The following is a 20,005-nucleotide window of genomic DNA, read 5'->3' as shown; positions in this document are numbered from 1 at the left end:
TTACAAAGATCAGGTATACGCTCCTGTGTGCACAGATCCTATGACCACTGGACTGACAAAAAGACATCAGCAGGTTTCAGTATAGCTTATTTCGCTATTTCACGAGGATTACCTAATAAATGCATAGAGTAGTAGTAGCAGCAGCAGCAGTAGTAGTATTATTATTAGTAGTAGTAGTAGTGGTAGTAGTTGTAGTAGTAATGTAGTAGTAGTAGTAGTAGTAGTAATAGTAGTAGTAGTAGTAGTAGTAGTAGTAGTAGTAGTGTCATATGACGCACAGTGAATCCAGTCACTTCTTGCCGTATATACACATATAGAACGCATCAACACACATGTAGTAACTTATAACAACAAATATGTTGTGACATTGTTTGCCGTCTTGTAAACATCTTAAAAAGTATTGCACTTAAACTATTTCGAAAATGTATATTATTTAAAGACATATAAACTATTGAGTTCGTCCTACACCAAAGGTGACTTAAGATCCTCGTCACTTAAAGTAAACAACAGATTATCACTATTTTGGTTTTGGTTTTCATGTAGTGTGGTCGGATTACACTAAGCTGCTTGTTGCTTTACCGGAGTATCACGGGAGGGTGTCTGTATATGCTGGGGAGCAAGACACCTTCACTTTGATGCTTGAGCCGACAAGAAACAAGGACTTGGCAATAGATAAATAATAGACTTTAACGTGCTGTGTCTGATATTGATCATCACGTGGTGACTTTGTTCATTTCGGGAAGGTAATCAAGTGGAAACAAGTCTTCTCAATTTGATGTGTAAATATCAAACGAAACAAACTCACGTTAAGATTTCAATTCTTTGATACAGCAAGAGGGTGTCCTTTATGTACAAATGCGTATGAAGACGTATATCTAAACTCAAATAGCAAAATCAAAAGAGTGCTCAGCAAACCACTAACCAAACCAAAAATTCTCCATCCATCAAAAAAAATCGACAGAGTAATCACTAAACTCCAAACAGGACACACCAACCTAAATAACCACCTAAAAAAATTTAAAAAACACACTACAGGTAACTGCCCACACTGCAAACAACCAGAAACCCCAGAACACGCACTCATCCACTGCACACACTACCTAACACATCGAACCGCATTACAAACCACCCTCAATCTAAACAAGGCTCTCACTCTAGAAGCAATACTAAACCCACAAAATAAACTAGAAAACTTCAAGGCCTTAGGCGTATTCTTAATCAAAACGGAACTAATAAAACGCATCTAAAACCATAATAACCTACCAAATCAAAATCACATAAACAAACAATCATCCACCATACCCAGCTCCCTTAGTTCTCCTCCCCAACCCCATCAGCATCTATTCCAAATCTCAAAATTCCCAAATTCTATATAAGCAACCCCTAAAGCCCCCTCTTGGGTTGCACAGACCACCCTCGCCCCTTTCGGAAACACATTAAATGGCCTGGCCGGGCCCGTGTGCGAAATACGCATCAGTCGGAAAGCGCACGTTAAATCTCCAAAGTAAGTAAGTAAGTAAGTAAGTAATGAAGACGTTGACCAGTGACATTAACCATTCGATCGCCGATCATGTTTAATTAGATGACATACGATAGTAAACTTCATGTGTGTATAAATATGTATTAGACACAATTATGATATTCAGTATTTCAGGCCGTATGGTCATTTGTACAGTTTGTCTTACATATATGACTTAGTCACGTGAATTTGTTGAACATTACCACCTTACAGAAAATACATTGCTCCAGAAAATATCAAACGATTTTATAGTGTTTTCGGAATTGAGAATTTTTATCAGCAACTGATTTATCTTTATATGTTTTTTTACACAAATCAGGAATGTATGTTTACAGCACAATTTATTCAGACTTAAATTCTTTATTTATTAATGTCCTAAATGAATCGCACACTGTATTACTAGAGTGTTAGTTATTGAACAAGTCCATCTTGTGGGGAAATGTTCGGTAACGGCAGTTTCCTCCGTCGGCACAAAAACAACGTCGAGAAGATCCTTCATTCCATCCTACCAGTCCCTACGGACAGTTATGGGGGTTGTATGGAGGTCCATCTCATTACACAAGTTTCAACCCCCGAGTCTCAGCTCCTTACCCCAGGGTCTAATTCTATGAAAAATAAATAAATCTAGAAACGCATACAAAAGCAAGTCTAGCCAGCTGTAGCTAGCTCTATTCCACAGCATAGGGAAATATTGTTTTATTTTTAGAGTCAAGACGGATATTGTGTAATACAAGATTTCAGAGACTAAATGTTAGTCTAACCCTCCTCGTACAGCCGGCTACTACAACGTCTCAGCAGCATCACACGTTCTCTGACCGGCTCCACTGTCTCCAGCTCTCCCCCGGGAAGCTGGCCCCTGGGTGAGGCCACTCCCAGTTTCGATAGGACTTCGAAGTTCCTCTGAGCAATTCTATCCATATGTACGTTTTCACCCGGGTGCTACAGAATCGACGCAAATAGCAACATATACCATTAACTATCAGTTGATATTGAACCTTTACGTATTGACTATTGTGACAAGTGAATTGAGACACTGTATACAACCACATATACACACCTAGTGTTATTGAATGTTTGTCCCGTTTATGAACAGAAATGTGTGATCACTCGATAATATGTAAATAGAAAAAAGTACATTTTATATATATATATGTGATCACTCAATCGTTTTTAATCCCTGTTAAGTAAGGTCTTGTCGGGTAGGTTGGTTAGACATGCCTGTCTGTCAATGAAACGTATTCGTCATTAGTGGTATTGGTAGTAGCTACATCTACGAGCTACACAGATTCCTACAGCTGTGTAGTAACTCGACGAACCTACATCATGATCTGGCATCAAGGAAACAGTCTGCAGAAGCGACACCTGGCGATTGTTACGTGAATACCGCTGGCTGATTCAATATTTATACTAGACTTTAGCCCACGACAATGACCTTACAGTGACTGGTCACAGACTATTACTTTTGCTTGACCGGCTTACATGATTCTAGCTCCGGCGAAACTGTGTAACATTCGTCTTGCAATTCTTCAAATGTTTCGTCCAAAAAATGTGACCGGCCATTCATCTGCTTGTGTCAGTACTTTGTGTTCAATGTTATTAAGCAAATTAATTGACAGTAACAACTACATAATGCATTCACATAAAATCACATGTAAGTTGTCTACAGATATATACAGACATTTAAAATAGAATTTTCAATATTTAAAAAAGAAATTCTAACAGGAAAAGGACTTCAGTCAATTTTAATGGATTTCAAATTGGAAAATGGCTGTAGCGGCATATTGTCTTAATTCTAACAAATTCAAGAACATGACATGGATATTTACAGCTTGACAGCACGTCAAGCACAATGAGATTCACAATCTGGAAACTGCCGTCTGTAAGGCATTACTATCTGGGATTTCACAGCAATAGTGTAGCGTCTGTGAAATCATGGAAGGTGAGATGTGTATCTAATTAATTGAAGTTTTTCAGTGTCTTACGAACACTCTGTGATGTAGTTTGTTTGCCCGGCTTGTGTTTCGTAGATGTCATTGTAGTGTTCTTTGACCATGTAATACTATGATACTTCAGTGTGTGTGTGTTGTTCAGTGTATGGGATATGATAAATTTATTCAGTCAAAATAGGTGATTAAAATATGGTAGTTATGTGTATATGAATAAACGCCATCATATTTACAAACAATCTGTAGTACAGTCCACGCCCACCCTCGGGTTACTTAGGTCTAGTAGGTCTCTTTCACATTTGAAGGACACAATTGGAATTGGAAACCAAATTACGCTCAATGATAGTTTGCCTTTTTGTTTTTCAATTTATATTTCGGTTATCGAAATATGATAACGCTCAATGCTGAGTTGATGCCTGCTTTATCATTAACCCTGCTGTACTGTAGGGTTCTTCTGGTTTGTTTCTCCCTCACCAACAAACGACGTACACTGTTCCGCAGTGATTAGTGTAACATGAATTAAACATTCCTAATCATGGTATATTCAACTTCAAAAAACATTTTTCTTGGATATATATGATAGCTACGCGATTAATCGCAAAGGGCAATGAAGAACGAAGAGTGGTATTTTTCACGATAAAACATTGTTCGATCATTATTTCATTTCTGGAGATTTGAATATGTGCTCGCAATTTGATGACGTCATATATTGGACGACGTTATTTTTTAGAGGGAAATGTCCAGCAAGTTGTTCCCCATAGATGTAGCTGGGCTGCGAGACAAACGCAGTGGCCGGACGATCGCATACTAAAGCGGGAGAGATATGACAATTGGTATGAGGAGAAAATGTGAAGACAATCGACGTAAGGATTGTGAGAATATTCGGGGAAAAACAAACTTAATCCACCTGTTCGTAAAATGGACTTGTCCGACATTTCCGTTGTCGGATTCTATTCTGGGAGTGATCATTATTAAAATTTGGGTTAATATTGTTAAAGCTTGTACAATTTTTTGAACATCCTTAAAGAGGCCGTAAATAATGTTGATGTCACACATAAGAAATAAAACAAGATTTATATTTCGGTCTTCTGTGATATTGGATTCTGGCGTCTGGCCTCTGCATTGTCCCCTGCCGCTGTCGCCACCGTACTTACTCTGATTTCAGTATCGGGGTGATAGAAAGGGAGAAAAGCAGTTTTACAGTAATCCATTTTGGAAATAAGGTAGTCAATAGCCAGTTGATAAAGGGCGGCCGTGCTACTGACGGTGAATTAGGAAGCGTAAGAAAACAATAACTGCATCAATATTGTACTTGCTATGAACAACAGTCATAATCGGTATTTGATAAAACAATAGATTTTCTATATGTGGCTGGGCCTTCGAATCTTAATCCAGTTTCCTTTAAATCCTGTTACCTGGGCGGCTACATCAAAGCATGTGGTGTTTTTCTAACATGTTCACGAACACCTCTAGCATAATTGCAAAACCCCATGTAATGAACAGCATTGGGGGACAATCACATGTAGTTTGTCACCTTTACCAGATGGTTTCATCAACTGGTATTCCACTTTCCGAGAAGCCAATCTCTGTAACACTTTCAGGTGTGCAATAATACACACATGTGCTATAAAAGAAGCAATCGATATATGAGGAAATATCTGTTGTTCAACTAAAACTGCAATGATGTTGCATTACTACCTGTAATGCTATCCCTTCCCCCTGGGTGTACAACATTAATATGACCATACAAATGTTTTGAATAATATAGACCTCTAAATAAAGAAGTGTTAATCTAGCTCATTATTTACAGAGTAGAAATATTCCGACACACTGTATACACTATAACGTAGGGACAATTTCACAGTTTGTACAACATCATTTGTTCAATGAAGGGATCTAAATTTAATTAAGTGAACCGCTGACACAGATGATGAGTTGTCTCTGTAATGATCGATGCCGACAACCCGTGAAGTGTGATGTTGTGTGTTTATTGTGACGTCAATAAGTGTAGAGACAACACATTAACTGAGTCATTAAGGCTCCCCGATACGATTACTTGCGTCATCCTTCACCAACATGCCACATCACTATTCTCTGAGCATTTGAGTACTTTTGCAATGTCCATGTTTAGCCTAAAATATCCCCTTCGTCCATACAAAGTCATAGCTTGAATATTAGAAGACGAATAGATTCTATAGCGATAATTTAAATTATTAGCATCATTCCACTGACAACAACAAATGGAAAATACCTTGTAACAAATGAAAACTTGAGCAACACCTATATCAATATATTGGCCTGTTAATTTGCTTTTAATCATTCATTCTCGTACATTATTCAGACAAAGGGGTATGTAGGAGGTGTACTTGTACAGGATCTTGATACCACTCAACTGCTGACACAGACTGGGTGTTATTTCAGTGATGATCGATACTGAATTGTTGTGATGTCAATAAGTGTAGAGACAACCTTTTAACGAATCGCTACGTCTCCCCGATACGATTACCGCTTCCATGGCCCGTGACGTATCCGACATGTGGTGGTTATGTCACTTTGGACCATTCACTTACAACACATACATATGCCCAACCTATCCCACTAAGCATATCACCAGGTGTCGCTGGTTTCAAAATCTACATACAGGTCACCATAACTCATTATAGTTCGACACAAAGATATGACGATCCTTTGATCATAAATGTATTGCATGTATCCCTCCTCTCATAGTGGGCTGTAGTGTATCCATTTACAGCATCTAATTTACAAGAACATTGCAATTATGATACCCAGCTCGAGATACGTGTCGTGAATCAAGACAAACAATCTAACATATTTTGATACGTAGAATACGTCTTGTTCATTTGGCCTTAACCTTTACTTTTATCATCTAGACATATATTTGGTAAAATGTAATTTGTTCTACAGGGTTATGACATCAGTGTTGACTTAAGCTTTAGAACCTGACATGTACTTGATCCCCGAGGGCTACTGGAACCCTATGGATATAGGTTGAGCTGCCTCAGTGAAAAGAGGGGTAGGAAAGCCTTTATCAAAATGTGTACTTATGTAATTACAAGTGTTGCCTTGTGGCCAAAATTCCTTTGTGTTATTCATCTAATGTAGAAACACATTCATCGCCATATATATTTTATTCGGCTTATGGTTTTGTGGAAAATTAATTTAACTATGGTGAAGAGAAGTAGGTAGACATTTTTCCCAGTATCATACATGTTCATTATGCAGGCTAGAGGTTACTATCAATGTGGAACAACTGATTGGCCTGTAAGTAGGTAGGCGGGACTTATATTTACCAGTAGCCAATAGCATCCGGGCGCATTACACACTGGCCACACCTCCTGTAATTCACCGAGGGTAGTACAGTCCAATTTACAATATAACAATAGATTCTCTCTCGGGGAGCAAATTGGAATTGTAAGATGTTTTCTTGGGGGATTAGTACGGGGATATATACTCCGCCGACAAATGTGAAGGCATACAGTCTCACTGTTACTCAGTTATAACATACTGGGTTTTCTGAGATAACAAAATGTTGTTCAATCCAGCAACGTTTCAGTATGGAAATGCCGTTGCCGACCCAGCTATGGCAATGACGATGACATCTCCATATGCAACACAACTTCCTCCTTCGTCCAAGTTCCAGGTCGAGTCATATGTACCTTTACGTGAAGCTGACGTCAGGCCTGAACTCTCTCCAAGAGACATGAGGGAGTCTCTTCAACAGCATCGAGTTCCAGACAGCGATCACAACACCTTGCCTTCACCATCTTCCTCAATGAGCTCCGAAAACGATGAGGAAGAGGACCCAAGTCTAGACACTGTCCCAGGAACGTCAACTCTCTCCCAACAAAGCAGGCAGTTTTCCAACAAGAAGCCTCCCTATTCCTATGTGGCTCTCATCACCATGGCCGTCGAGAGTTCCACAACAGGCATGATGACTCTCAACGACATCTACAACTACATCGTCAAGAGATTCCCATACTACGAAGACAACCAACGAAGATGGCAAAACTCCATCAGACACAACCTCTCCCTCAATGACTGTTTCGTCAAGGTGCCCCGACCCCCGGGGAAACCAGGCAAGGGTAACCTGTGGGCTCTGCATCCTTCTTGTGGGGACATGTTCGGCAACGGCAGTTTCCTTCGTCGTTCTAAGCGTTTCAAGTCCGCACAAAAGCAACGTCGAGAAGATCCTTCATTCCATCCTGCCAGTCCCTACGGACATTTATTGGGGTTGTATGGAGCCCCATCTCCTTACACAAGTTTCAGCCCCCTGAGTCTCGGCTCCTTACCGCAGGGACTAACCCAGACACACCCATACAGCACAACAGGCAAGCCTGACCCCTGTATCTGGACCATGGGATCTCCTACAGGCTACTCTCCTACAGCTGGCTACTACAACGCCAGCAGCATGAACAGCTCCCTGACCGGCTCCCCTCTCTCCAGCTCTCCCCCGGGAAGCTCGTCCCTGGCTGGAACCTACATGCCTCAATGTTCATCTTCCAGCTTTGACAGGTCTAGAAATCCCTATGACTATTTGTACCCTAGTGTTCATCAGTCACTCCCCAGTGCTACTAAGTCCATGCAACCCCCGGGAAACCAGTACACTAACATTATGTAATCATTCTGGTGTGGTACTGATGTATCATCACTACAAAACCAAAGTGCTGTTGAGTGTGGTCCAACTGTGAAATGAAGCTCCGTTTATTACCATGCAAACTATTCTTAGTTTCATTGTACAATACGGACATATATCATGACTTACAGGTGGGTGTACGCTTGTAACCATGTTTTGTATTGTACACTGTATAATTATGTTTTCTTGCATATTTATTATAAAATGAATAAATATTCAGTGAATAGATTACATTTTTGTCTCTCAATATCACCACTGTACGGCAGATTGGTTTCAAATCAAATGAAATTTCATCGGAATCGAGCACTGCAGCATCTTTAATACATTGTATCCCTTTGTTCAATATTCTCTTCGGTGCCTTTAGCCTCAGTGATAAGGAAGAAGATGAACATTATTTTATGAGTGTGTCTCTCATACTATATATAATGCAAGTATGACAGTAAAATAATTCATACAAATACGGCAATGGGTAAACCAGCAACGCATATACGTAATCTACACATTGATATTGATCTGCTGGTACTTAAAACATGATAATACAAGATGCATATAGTGGTTAAAAGAGTTTTCATAGTGTACGTGGCGCATTATTTACTTTTCTTCGTTTAAACATTTGGGATGACAATGGGGCTAGTGGTTTTACAAGCCTATCGTTCCGCTTTAAGGATACAGTTTGGTCGACATTCATGAGATACCAAGTCACTCCTCGAACTGGAGTAAACAATGCAGCCAGATTGACTATGTACTTCATCGTCAATTGTTCTATTATTACAAAGCTTACAGATTTTATCTGGGAATGTAAATTTGGGGCAAATACATCTACGAAGTTTAAATTTTAGTGGCAGAGTATCCCAAGGCAATTTAATCATGATACATGTTTGGTTAATATTATGTTAGTGCCACGGACAGCTAAATTTGGGGTTGTTAGTGCCTACTACTATGTAGACTACTGAGATGGGTTCTGCACAGCATCAATACAGCTAATATCCCCACTACTCCAAGCTTGATAACCATAGGACAAATCAAGCTGGACTAAATTGTCATTCAAGTATTACAAGACTGATGCCCTTTTTGCAGATTTCCATCTAATCAGACTCCCAAATAGTGTATGCATTGGTACTTTCAACCTCACAGCAACCAATGGCTAAGTTAATTTCAGACATTTTAATAGATTTTGGGCGGTAATGAAACATTTGGATCTTCTAACTGTTTGCAAGCAAATGCAACTCATTCTAATAGAAAACGTCCGATTTTCTGTATAACAACTTCTGGTTTACTGCATATAGCGACGCCTGCTTGATAACAGCGTAAGAATCAATCTCGAAACGTTGCTAAAAGCAGTAAACCAGAAGATGTTATCCATAAAGTTGTACGTTTTCTTTTTCACAAACAGTCTAGCATTCGCCGTAAAGACAGTGAAAGCGACATAGCTGGAATGGGGTTGGTTGTGGTGTGAAGCAACAAGTTGATAGAAGAAAGAAGAAGAAAAACGTTTTATTAACGTGTCACTGGCGGCATAAAAACAGTAACAAAGCAAATATGGCATAAATTATAAATACATCTACCGAACAGCATTGACCAATATATTGACACAAATATATGTGTTACATCAATAGTTAACATATAAAATATACATCAAAGTATTAAAACGGGATTAATTGAGTAGTGACGTGATGTCAAGAGAGTATGTGACAAAGACGCCTATGCATTTTTGTTAGTAATACATTTTTGTTAGTAAAACGTATTACATAGTGAATCATTATTTATTATAATTAAACTGGTCCGCTGGATTAAGTTATAGGAAGGAGGGGTCTAAACTAGGAATAGAATTAAACAATTTGTAACGTAGGTCTGAGTAAAGATCACAAGTTACAAGAAAGTGTATTTCAACTTCAACACAGTTGGTACAAAACTTGCAGAGTCTATTTATAGAAGGTGTTACTCAAAATACTTCTTTCATGTCTATCAGGTGAAGCACTGACATACTTCTCAATATCATGTCTCCCGATGTGTGCGTCATTAACTTACAGTCTGCACGTGGGGTCATGCCGTTGTGTACTAGGTAGTCAAGAGGTGACAATTACAAAAGGTACCTCATGCTACATTTACACAGTTGAGTTGCAGTTTCTGTACTTTTCCTAATTAACTTGTTCTTGTTTGGACAATTGTGGAACCAGCAATAATCCGGAACTAATGTATGAAAAAGACTAGTTTAACTATATGACCGTTTGTTAATGACGACAGGTCCGCTACATATGATCGTTATAGTTAAGCTACCATATCCAGAAACTAAACGTTACTTAATTTAATTAACTAATTGTAGAATCTAAAATATAGTTTATACCTCTCATATAAATGTAAGTATGAGTGAGTGAGAGTGAGTATGGTTTTACGCCGCTTTTAGCAATATTCCTGCCGGGTGTGTGTGTGTGTGTGTGTGGGGGGGGGGGGGGGGGGGGGGGGGGGCACCGGAAATGGGCTTCGCATATTGTACCCATGTCGGGAATCGAACCCGACCGCCCCACCTGGTTATGTGATACTATATATATTTTTTTTTTATCACCAACGCATAATTCTTCAATCCCCAGACCACGTGTATGGTTGTTTTCTTAAAGCTTTAGTGGAGTGAATAAGTGTATCGCCTTTCGTCCGTTTCAAGTTTTCACTGGAAATAAGAACATAACAAAAGGTTTACGGCTACTGGTCACAAGGCTGTCACTAGGGTCTGAGTTTCACCCCAAGAAGAACATATGTACAGCTTTCTTCTTGAAAGACACCCAGCATCAACCTGTGAGTGGCCATCAGTCTTCTAGTTGGTCATTTTGAAGTCGGAAGATTGTTTCTGTAATTTAATTCGAATTTCGTTAAAGCGATTTAAATTTCGTCATCCAAGAAGGAACGTCCTTGTCGCCATCTTACTTACCGCGATGCTAGACCTTAACGACCGTATAGGTAGATAGGCCTGTGTCGGTATTCCACTCTGTGAAGGGAATACAGCGCATTGTTACAACTAAATCTTATTTAGAAAGACAAAGCAAACTGTAATTGGATCAATATTGTACTTACCACAAACAACAGTCATAATCTGTATTTGATAAAACAATTGGAATTCTATATGTCGTCGTCAGTTTTAATCCTAATCCTGTTCTGATTTGAACCCCCTTTCTTGGGTGGTCACATGAAAGAGAGTCACACAGATCTGGTATTAAGGTAACAAGGTGATGTTAGGTAATGACCAGTCTTTAATATACTGCATCATGTTTTAACTCGAAGAATGTGAGAGACTGTTCAAACATACATGTATCTTGTAAAGATGTGTTCTGTGCCATTGTCATCAGAGCAGGACGAACTAATGGGACAGATGAAGACTGTAGATAGTTAATTCGAAGTTGAGAAATATCGACTCATCATAATAAATGTAATAGAGCATCTAAGGAAAAGACCAGACAAGTTTTTTTTGTTCGTTCACACATACAATGTATAGCAGTCAGTGAAAGTGTCATCAATATCCCCATTTTGATATTAAGTGTCACTCCAAGTGAAGCTGCTGACATAGATGTTGTTTCTGGGATGATCGATTCAGACAAAGTGTTGTGTTGAAATGTTGTGATGTAAATAAGTGTAAAGACAACCCATTACCCGCGTCATACGTCTCCCCTCTACGATTACTCGTGTCACAATTACCCCTGTGTAGTCGCACTTTATGTTGCGCGTGGTTCCCTGCTTCAAAACATTCTATGAAATCTCCCTAATTGGTGTCATTCGACACATTTTGTTTACCCGCTATCTTAATATAACCTACACGTGAAATCAAAATTAGTTACCATGAACAAGCAATGACCAACTCCATGGTGTCAGTTTGCACTAGCACAGTTGCTCATTGTTCAATCATCTATTTTAGATAAGCAGAAATATTTGCAAATGGAAATAACATAAGAATGTAGTTTATTACTGTGTCACACAGCACACTGTAATCATTTACATACAATAATACATACACGTGTATATTAAATTATTGACGATAGACGGTGAGTTGTCCTGCTAAAATGACCTAAGAGACAACACGAGAAAATGCATATTCAGGTTATTAACATGTCATTACATCTGCAGAGGCAAGCACATCTTTTCCATCAATTGAGTTCCCTGGGCAGATTCTGCTTTGACGCCCTACATAAAACATTTCTCGATTTTGCTTGAGAAACACAGTTTAGTGATATAATTTTAACAGCCAAATGTGCACCCTCCATTAGTTCCGTAACTAAATTGACGTCAATATTGATTATGGTATCAGTACTTGAACATGACCCCATGTGGACAAGGGACCCTAAAGCACGTCAAGCGAATCCCGCGGGTGTTGATTTAGCTATGAACAGAATAAAACGAAAGATATTATCTAGGCGTTCAATTTCTAATCAGCTGTGTTAGCCACATGTATGTTGGACTACTAATTATAACGTTTAAGTAAAGAATGGCAGTAAAGATAAAAATAACCTGTTGTGAGGTATACATAGAACTCCACGTCACATGGAAAACATTTTTCAGTTCACAAAGGCTCATTTATTCACCAAAGCATGGGCATGCAAGGACAACATCGCCAAAACTATACACTCGGGAAGTGTTGTAACCCGACGAACAAAGAGGCGTCGACATTTGGGGCGCTGCAGACAAGTAGGCGGAGTTATTGTGAGCCAGTAGCCAATAGCAATTCGTAACAGTGCCCACTGGGTTATCTAGACACACCTCAAGCAGGTCGATGTGGTTTTGGTCCAATCAATTGTACATAAACAATTAGCTATCCAATTTATTTTTGGACAAATCCACGTTTGTAATTATATGTTTTCTTGGGGGATTAGTACGGGGATATATACTCCGCCGACAAATGTGAAGGCATACAGTCTCACTGTTACTCAGTTATAACATACTGGGTTTTCTGAGATAACAAAATGTTGTTCAATCCAGCAACATTTCAGTATGGAAATGCCGTTGCCGACCCAGCTATGGCAGTGACGATGACACCTCCATATGCAACACAACTTCCTCCTTCGTCCAAGTTCCAGGTCGAGTCATATGTACCTTTACGTGAAGCTGACGTCAGGCCTGAACTCTCTCCAAGAGACATGAGGGAGCCTCTTCAACAGCATCGAGTTCCAGACAGCGATCACAACACCTTGCCTTCACCATCTTCCTCAATGAGCTCCGAAAACGACGAGGAAGAGGACCCAAGTCTAGACACTGTCCCAGGAACGTCAACTCTCTCCCAACAAAGCAGGCAGTTTTCCAACAAGAAGCCTCCCTATTCCTATGTGGCCCTCATCACCATGGCCGTCGAGAGTTCCACAACAGGCATGATGACTCTCAACGACATCTACAACTACATCGTCAAGAGATTCCCTTACTACCAAGACAACCAACGGAGATGGCAAAACTCCATCAGACACAACCTCTCCCTCAATGACTGTTTCGTCAAGGTGCCCCGACCCCCGGGGAAACCAGGCAAGGGTAACCTGTGGGCTCTGCATCCTTCTTGTGGGGACATGTTTGGTAACGGCAGTTTCCTCCGTCGTTCTAAACGTTTCAAGTCAGGACACAAACAGCGACAAGATGAAGCCACCGTCCAACGTCTCAATTTCTATGGCCATTCAGGTTTCTATGATCGTCAATCGCCATACCAAGGTTTCAACCCCGTGAGCCTTGTCCATGTACCCCAGGGACTGACCCAGACACACCCCTACAGCAACACAAGCAAACCGGACCCCTGTGTCTGGACTATGGGATCTCCAACAGTCTACTCTCCTACAGCTGGCTACTACAACACCAGCAGCATGAACAGCTCCCTGACCGGCTCCCCTCTCTCCAGCTCTCCCCCGGGAAGCTCGCCCCTGGGTAGGGCCTACATGCGTCCAGGGAGCTGCCCAAGATCCACTATTGATGAAAACCTCCGTCACTGTGTGTCGCTACATCCACGACAGTCATTCAGTGCTGTACCCTCTTTCAGAAACCTGCAACAACATCCCTGAATAACAAGACAACGACTCTTGTACCTATAGTGCTATTAACATTGATTTGAGGAATTAGTGTTTTGAATATTACATACACTGCACTTTTTAGTTTTTGCATACACTGTCCGTGTGTTTCGAATGTTAGTGATAATTATGTGCATTATTAAAGTTAATATGCTGCAAACCGCCATGTCGTGTGTTTATGATATACAGTAGTACATGTATGTATGTGCATGTAAAAATATGGGTGTAGGAAGGACGGTGTTTGAATGTCCCCAGAATGTGTCCGTTGAATATTTTCGGTATTAACCCCAGTCACCTACGTGTAGTACACGTGGATTCCTGATGCTTGTACATAGGTATATACTTGGAATACATGACGGACTAGGCTGGGAGAAGATTTATGAGTATTTTAACAAAGGGAGGGAGTAATTCCGGATAGACAGTCTGGAATTGCTGTAAGGACAGGGCAAGGAGTGTGTGTGTGTGTGTGTGTGTGTGTGTGTGTGTGTGTGTGTGTGTGTGTGTGTGTGTGTGTGTGTGTGTGTGTGTGTGTGTGTGTGTGTGTGTGTGTGTGTGTGTGCGTGCGCGTCTGTCTGTCTGTGTGTCTGTCTGTGTGTGTGTGTATAATGAGTGGAGAAGTGAATTGCGGACTGGTTGTATATATGGATCACGTGACTCTAGTGAATAGGCATGCTTCCGGACGTGATTAATACATATTACCTTTTTCATCAAGTTACAGGAAAGTCACCCGGACCTATTTATGGCACTCTTACATGCATATAAGGTGTAGAATACAGAAATAGCAATTGTCCCAAAGGCATAGAACGATTAAACCCTGAAAACAACGTCGTCTGATCCGGGCCGTGTCTATCTGATCCCCTTCACAACCCATGGTGGCCCTGAAGGCTGATAGACCGGTTTCTGAGAAAGACTATTTTCAGAACAATGTCGGGTTAATGTAAAATATTAATGCAGGCTGTTAATGTAAGGCGGAAATCCCTGTAGATGTCACCTCGTCTGCAGATTACAACCAGCGATGCAGCAGACGGTCAGGTATGTAGTGAACCTGCAGGCCCTTACATAAGATGCATTAATACTACAAGTAATTATATCTATAATATTAAGCCCGAGAATCGGAAACTCGGGGAAATGATAATTACTGTGAAAATAACATAGGAGATCTCCCACCCACACACACACAGTCAACCCACCCACACTCTCACGAGTCAGCTTTCGTGCACTTCACTCAATCAACACCTGACAATTTACACAATGTACCTTTATATCTTCGCTTTAAATGTGAATGCAATTGAGGTTGTTTTTACTGAGATGATCGATTAAGCCAGAACAAATGTACCTAATGAAGCGATGTGCTGTCTATAAGTGCAGACAACTTCACGTAACAAATGACGGAGTTGGCATTGAACTAGTAAGTAATTCAGACATCTGTATGTACATATTTATAACTTAATGTTCAAAGAAATGAAAGGTACTGAAATAAATATCTAATTCATACATTTGATGCTGAAAACTGTAAGCACGAAATAGTTCTACATGTCTACCGTCATACCATGTGTTTTATGTACTACATCAATAACATGTAACATATTCCCTTGTACCACCGTGTGTGGTTCTAATATGAGTACATGTTGAAAGACAATGCTGATAGTATGGCACTGATACCACATTTACAGAATACGATTTAATCATCGCGTCAAGTGCTCTACCATGTCAAGACAACCCGTCAGGTCGCGTGACTTGATACCACACCAGGCTCAAATAACACTAGACTCGATACATGAAACAGGTGAGGTGAAATGGGGTTTAACGTCGCGGCCCAGATTATTGCACTTATATAGCGACGTGCAAGTACGTGTGTGTGTTTGTGTGGCTTCTTGTACTAGTCCAGACTGATGCCGATTTATAGTGCTAGCTCACTGAGATACCATACCACAGTTTAACAGGAATACCCCACTCAGACACAGTATACTGACTCTAAGCAGACCAATCCTTGTTTTAGCCCCTTAATGCCGAGCGCCAGACAGGGTAACAACAAGTACCATCTTTTAACGTCTTTTGTTATGACGCGGCCGGGGATCGAACCCCGGACCTTCCGCTCTCCGGGCGGACGCTCTACCACTAGACCACGGAGGCGGTCCGATACATGAAACAACAATCTATTGAAATATAGATGGTGTTTATAACCACGTGTTCTGTAAATATCCATAACGTACGAATGTTAGACAAGATATTGCAAAGGGACACGTCCTTTGTAATTCTACTGTAGACGAGTCCCTGGTTAATGACGTATCCCATATCTAACAAACATAAAATGTCTTCCCAAAGCCTTCCAGGCCATGTTTTGTAAAGCGTGTATAACACTGAATGGAAAGTGACAGTCAAAAGAAACGCAAGTCTGTAAAGGAGTGGAATGCCACACTTTCACAACAAACAACCACGAATCCATTATTTACCCCAGTTGGCAAGAGGTATGCAGGGACACCTAACGTTTATAACAAGTATTTGCATGGTAAACAACTTCGTCTCCAATTGGGCGATAATCTTCAGGACATTCGTGTAAGTATCTGATTCGTAGAAATCAAAAACAGAGTATACAGTTTACATTTCACTCTCTCATACACACATTTCATTATCAAATCTGTGGACTGCATATTGAGGTGAGGTGAGGTGAGGTGAAATGGGGTTTAACGTCGCGTCCAAGATTATTGCGCTTATATCATGTATATAGCGACGTGCATGTACTAGTCCGGACTGATGTCGATTTATAGTGCGAGCTCACTGAGATACCCTGCCACAGTTTAACAGGAATACCCCACTCAGACACAATATACTGACTCCGAGCCGACCAGTCCTTGTTTTAGCCCCTTAATGCCGAGCGCCAGACAGGGTAACAACAAGTACAATCTCTTAACGTCTTTTGGTATGACGAGAAACGGTCATTATTGTCTGTTTGTTTGTTTGTTGTTTAACGCCGCACTCAGCAATATTCCAGCTATATGACGGCGGTCTGTAAATAATCGATCCTTGAACAGACAATCCAGTGATTGCCATCATGAGCATCGATATACGAAATTGGGATACGATGACATGCATCAACCAAGCCACCGAGCCTGACCACCCGATGCCGTTAGTCGCCACTTACGACAAGCATTGTCGCCTTTTACGACAAGTATGGGTTGCTGAAGACCTATTCTACCCCGGATCTTCACGGGTCACTTGTTTTGTCACCGTAATGACAACATACTTATGGACAGATGTAATGTATTAGCACAAGGTGTGTGTAATACTACATATGCTAAGCACGTCGTACATGCAGCAAAAAAAGTCCATTCAACACACGGTTACACACTTTATGTAACGATTTCAGTAACAACAAACGAAAACACGTTTATTTCGCTTCAAGGTCTTAGCTACGACATATTGAAGGTACATGTGAAGATATAACATGTGACACAAGGCAGGAGACAGACGTGCGACACCTATACTTTTAACTACAACACATTCATACGTTTAATTAAACATCTTGAGGATTTCTTTTACAAATTGTGCTAGTTTTCATTTTCTAACAAACTTTCAGTATTTAGTAACATATCATGTATATTCATATGTAGAATATTCATGGACACGTCTTCTTGTTTCTTGTTCAGTTTAAAGAAAAACATAATGGCATTCAGTCATTAAAAATACTATCCTCTAAGATTGTATACCTTTACTATCCCAGAATAATATTCCGCACATCCACTGCTACTGACACAGATTGGATGTTGTTACTGCTGTTACATGTGCAGACAATGTGACAGAGCATGGTGTTGATTTGTTGTGATGTCTGTGAGTTTAGAGACAACTCATTTAACGCACCATTAAGTCTCCCCATTACGATTACTTGGGGGGGTGGGGGGGGGGGGGGGGTGCTGAGGGAACAGCTTAATTTTATGTTAATAAAAAACTCAGGCTCCATCTGCCTCAATAAAAAGTCTCGATCACAATATGGCCATCCTGATCAATACATTGTATTTGGTGAGCAAAGCCAACAATCCAGTGATTGACATCATGAGCATCGTTCCACGCAATTGGTATCAATGACATGCACCAACCAAATCAGTGAGCCTGACCGACCGATGCCCTTAGTCGCCTCTTACAGCAAGCGTGGGTTGCTGAAGACCTATTCTACCCCAGATCTTCAGGGGTCACTTTCATTATTACACATGTGTGTTTGTGTGTGTGTGTGTGTGTGTGGGTGGGTGTGTTTTCAGAGAATCGCGAATCCTGCTTGGGACGTTGTAGTTAATGGGGATTAACTGCCACCCGATTTCAGCACTAAATGTTAAGAATTCCAAACCGTAAGAATTAGTATTACGATCCCCTTATTCCTCAATTCCATCATTCCTAAAGTTCCAGACAAGCTTACCGTTTTCAAGTGCCCTTTACTTCAGAATAGACATACTGTCAGCCTGACAAAGTTATTTCCAATACTGCAATAGCAACATGTTTATTTCAGGGGCCTCTGAGATGGAAGAATCCAAGAACAGGTTAAACAAGATTGCCGACAAACTGGAGAAAAGACACCGGACCCTCAACATCCTCCGAATCATTTTCTCCATATTCGGCATAACTGGTAGTGGTATTGTTCTGTTTGGGTCAGGATGGACCTTCAAAGACTTTAATGTGTCCTCTCACATCAGCGTGGTAGGAGCTAGCCTGGCGCTGGTAGCAGGACTTGTCACCTTCTCTATCAAACTGGTGCGGGATTTCTACAACAACAGATCCATCAGGGACACAAGAGACGTGTTTCTGGGAAGAGGCAAGCATTCTGACATATACATAGTTTCTCAAGACACCAGCCTTGTAACATTATCTAAACCGACCTTGTGTGCCTTCACTGACTTGATTCTGGAGCCCGAGGAACCACTACGTACAGGGAGTTCCTTCCTACTGCTGTGTTGTGGTAGCAAGGTATGGCGAGCTGTGGAGGATGTGTTTCTGACTATTCTGCCCGCATGGATACTCATCAGCAGTATCAAGGACCTACAGAAGATTTTTTCCACTGTTGTGGACTCGGTGTCCAGTGGGAAAAACCCACTGGTGATCATTCCCAGTTTGATAATGAACAGTTCTTTAGTACCCAGCCACAAAGACACCTGGCTCTCACTCAACGACCTTGGAAAGGCAATGGAGGTGTTGGACAGCTGTTTGGCTTTTGCTTGCTTTTTTGTAAACGTTGCAACTTTGTTGTATTTCAGCTATAAAGTAATCATGTGGAGAGAGAAAAACAATGCTAAAATTGCAGAAAAGATTCGAAACTTGGCCACAGAGATGCAACTACAAGCATTGGCAAGTAGCGAAGATGTGTTAGTTGAGCAATAACGGTGCCCACTTCCCATAAAACATTCATTTCTAAAGCCATATTATGAGTTGAAAATGGTCACTCAATTGATCATTACATACATGTATACAACTACTATCATCTTTTGAATTAGTATTAAAGTATACTGTTAATATTAGTTGATCAATCCCAGAAGAGATACCAGTACCTCATACTTTAGGTGAGCTGAGGTGAAGTGGGGTTTGACGTTGTGTTCAAGATTGTCACATTTATATAACCATGTGCATGCACGTGTGTGTGTGTGTGTTTAGCTGCTTGTACCAGTCTGGACTAATGCTGATTTTATTGTGGTAGCCCACTGAGATACCATGCCACAGTTTAACATGAAAACACCACTCTGACAGTATACTGACTCTGAGCCGACCAGTCCTTGTTTTAACCCCTTAATGCCAAGCCCCTGGCAGGGTAACAACAAGTACCATCTTTTAACGTCTTTTGGTATGATGCGACCGGGAATCGAACCCCAGACCTTCCGCTCTC

The 20,005-nt window shown here is 40.7% G+C and overlaps 3 protein-coding genes across 5 annotated transcripts; all 3 read left to right on the top strand.

Moving 5' to 3' along the window:
• The first annotated feature begins 7,012 nt into the window (after nt 1-7,012).
• LOC139464830 (forkhead box protein D2-like) lies at nt 7,013-8,104 on the top strand. The gene has a single exon (XM_071246363.1). It carries the CDS (start codon nt 7,013-7,015, stop codon nt 8,102-8,104), a length of 1,092 nt encoding a protein of 363 aa, XP_071102464.1.
• A 4,958-nt stretch (nt 8,105-13,062) lies between these two features.
• On the top strand, nt 13,063-14,136 carry LOC139455969 (forkhead box protein A4-B-like). The gene has a single exon (XM_071237500.1). The coding sequence runs from the start codon at nt 13,063-13,065 to the stop codon at nt 14,134-14,136; it is 1,074 nt and encodes a 357-aa protein (XP_071093601.1).
• Nucleotides 14,137-15,085: 949 nt separating this feature from the next.
• On the top strand, nt 15,086-19,539 carry LOC139464812 (uncharacterized). 3 transcript variants are annotated; one of them, XM_071246340.1, is made up of 2 exons: nt 15,086-15,174; nt 18,641-19,539. In XM_071246340.1, exon 2 carries the CDS (start codon nt 18,652-18,654, stop codon nt 19,504-19,506), a length of 855 nt encoding a protein of 284 aa, XP_071102441.1. In that variant the 5' UTR covers nt 15,086-15,174; nt 18,641-18,651; the 3' UTR covers nt 19,507-19,539. The 3 variants fall into 3 exon arrangements, with proteins under 3 accessions (XP_071102441.1, XP_071102450.1, XP_071102433.1); XM_071246349.1 differs by lacking the exon at nt 15,086-15,174 and adding an exon at nt 15,386-15,550; XM_071246332.1 differs by lacking the exon at nt 15,086-15,174 and adding an exon at nt 16,615-16,698.
• Nucleotides 19,540-20,005: the final 466 nt, after the last annotated feature.

The sequence above is a fragment of the Haliotis cracherodii genome, unplaced genomic scaffold, assembly GCF_022045235.1.
Source record: "Haliotis cracherodii isolate W230 unplaced genomic scaffold, xgHalCrac1.p SCAF_1, whole genome shotgun sequence".
Taxonomy (NCBI): Eukaryota; Metazoa; Mollusca; class Gastropoda; order Lepetellida; family Haliotidae; genus Haliotis; species Haliotis cracherodii.
This window is presented reverse-complemented; position numbering and strand designations above follow the sequence as displayed.

Bases quoted from the DNA above. Each gene is read 5' to 3' on its own strand.
- LOC139464830 (XM_071246363.1), top strand. From the start codon at position 7,013: ATGTTGTTCAATCCAGCAACGTTTCAGTATGGAAATGCCGTTGCCGAC.
- LOC139455969 (XM_071237500.1), top strand. From the start codon at position 13,063: ATGTTGTTCAATCCAGCAACATTTCAGTATGGAAATGCCGTTGCCGAC.
- LOC139464812 (XM_071246340.1), top strand. From the start codon at position 18,652: ATGGAAGAATCCAAGAACAGGTTAAACAAGATTGCCGACAAACTGGAG.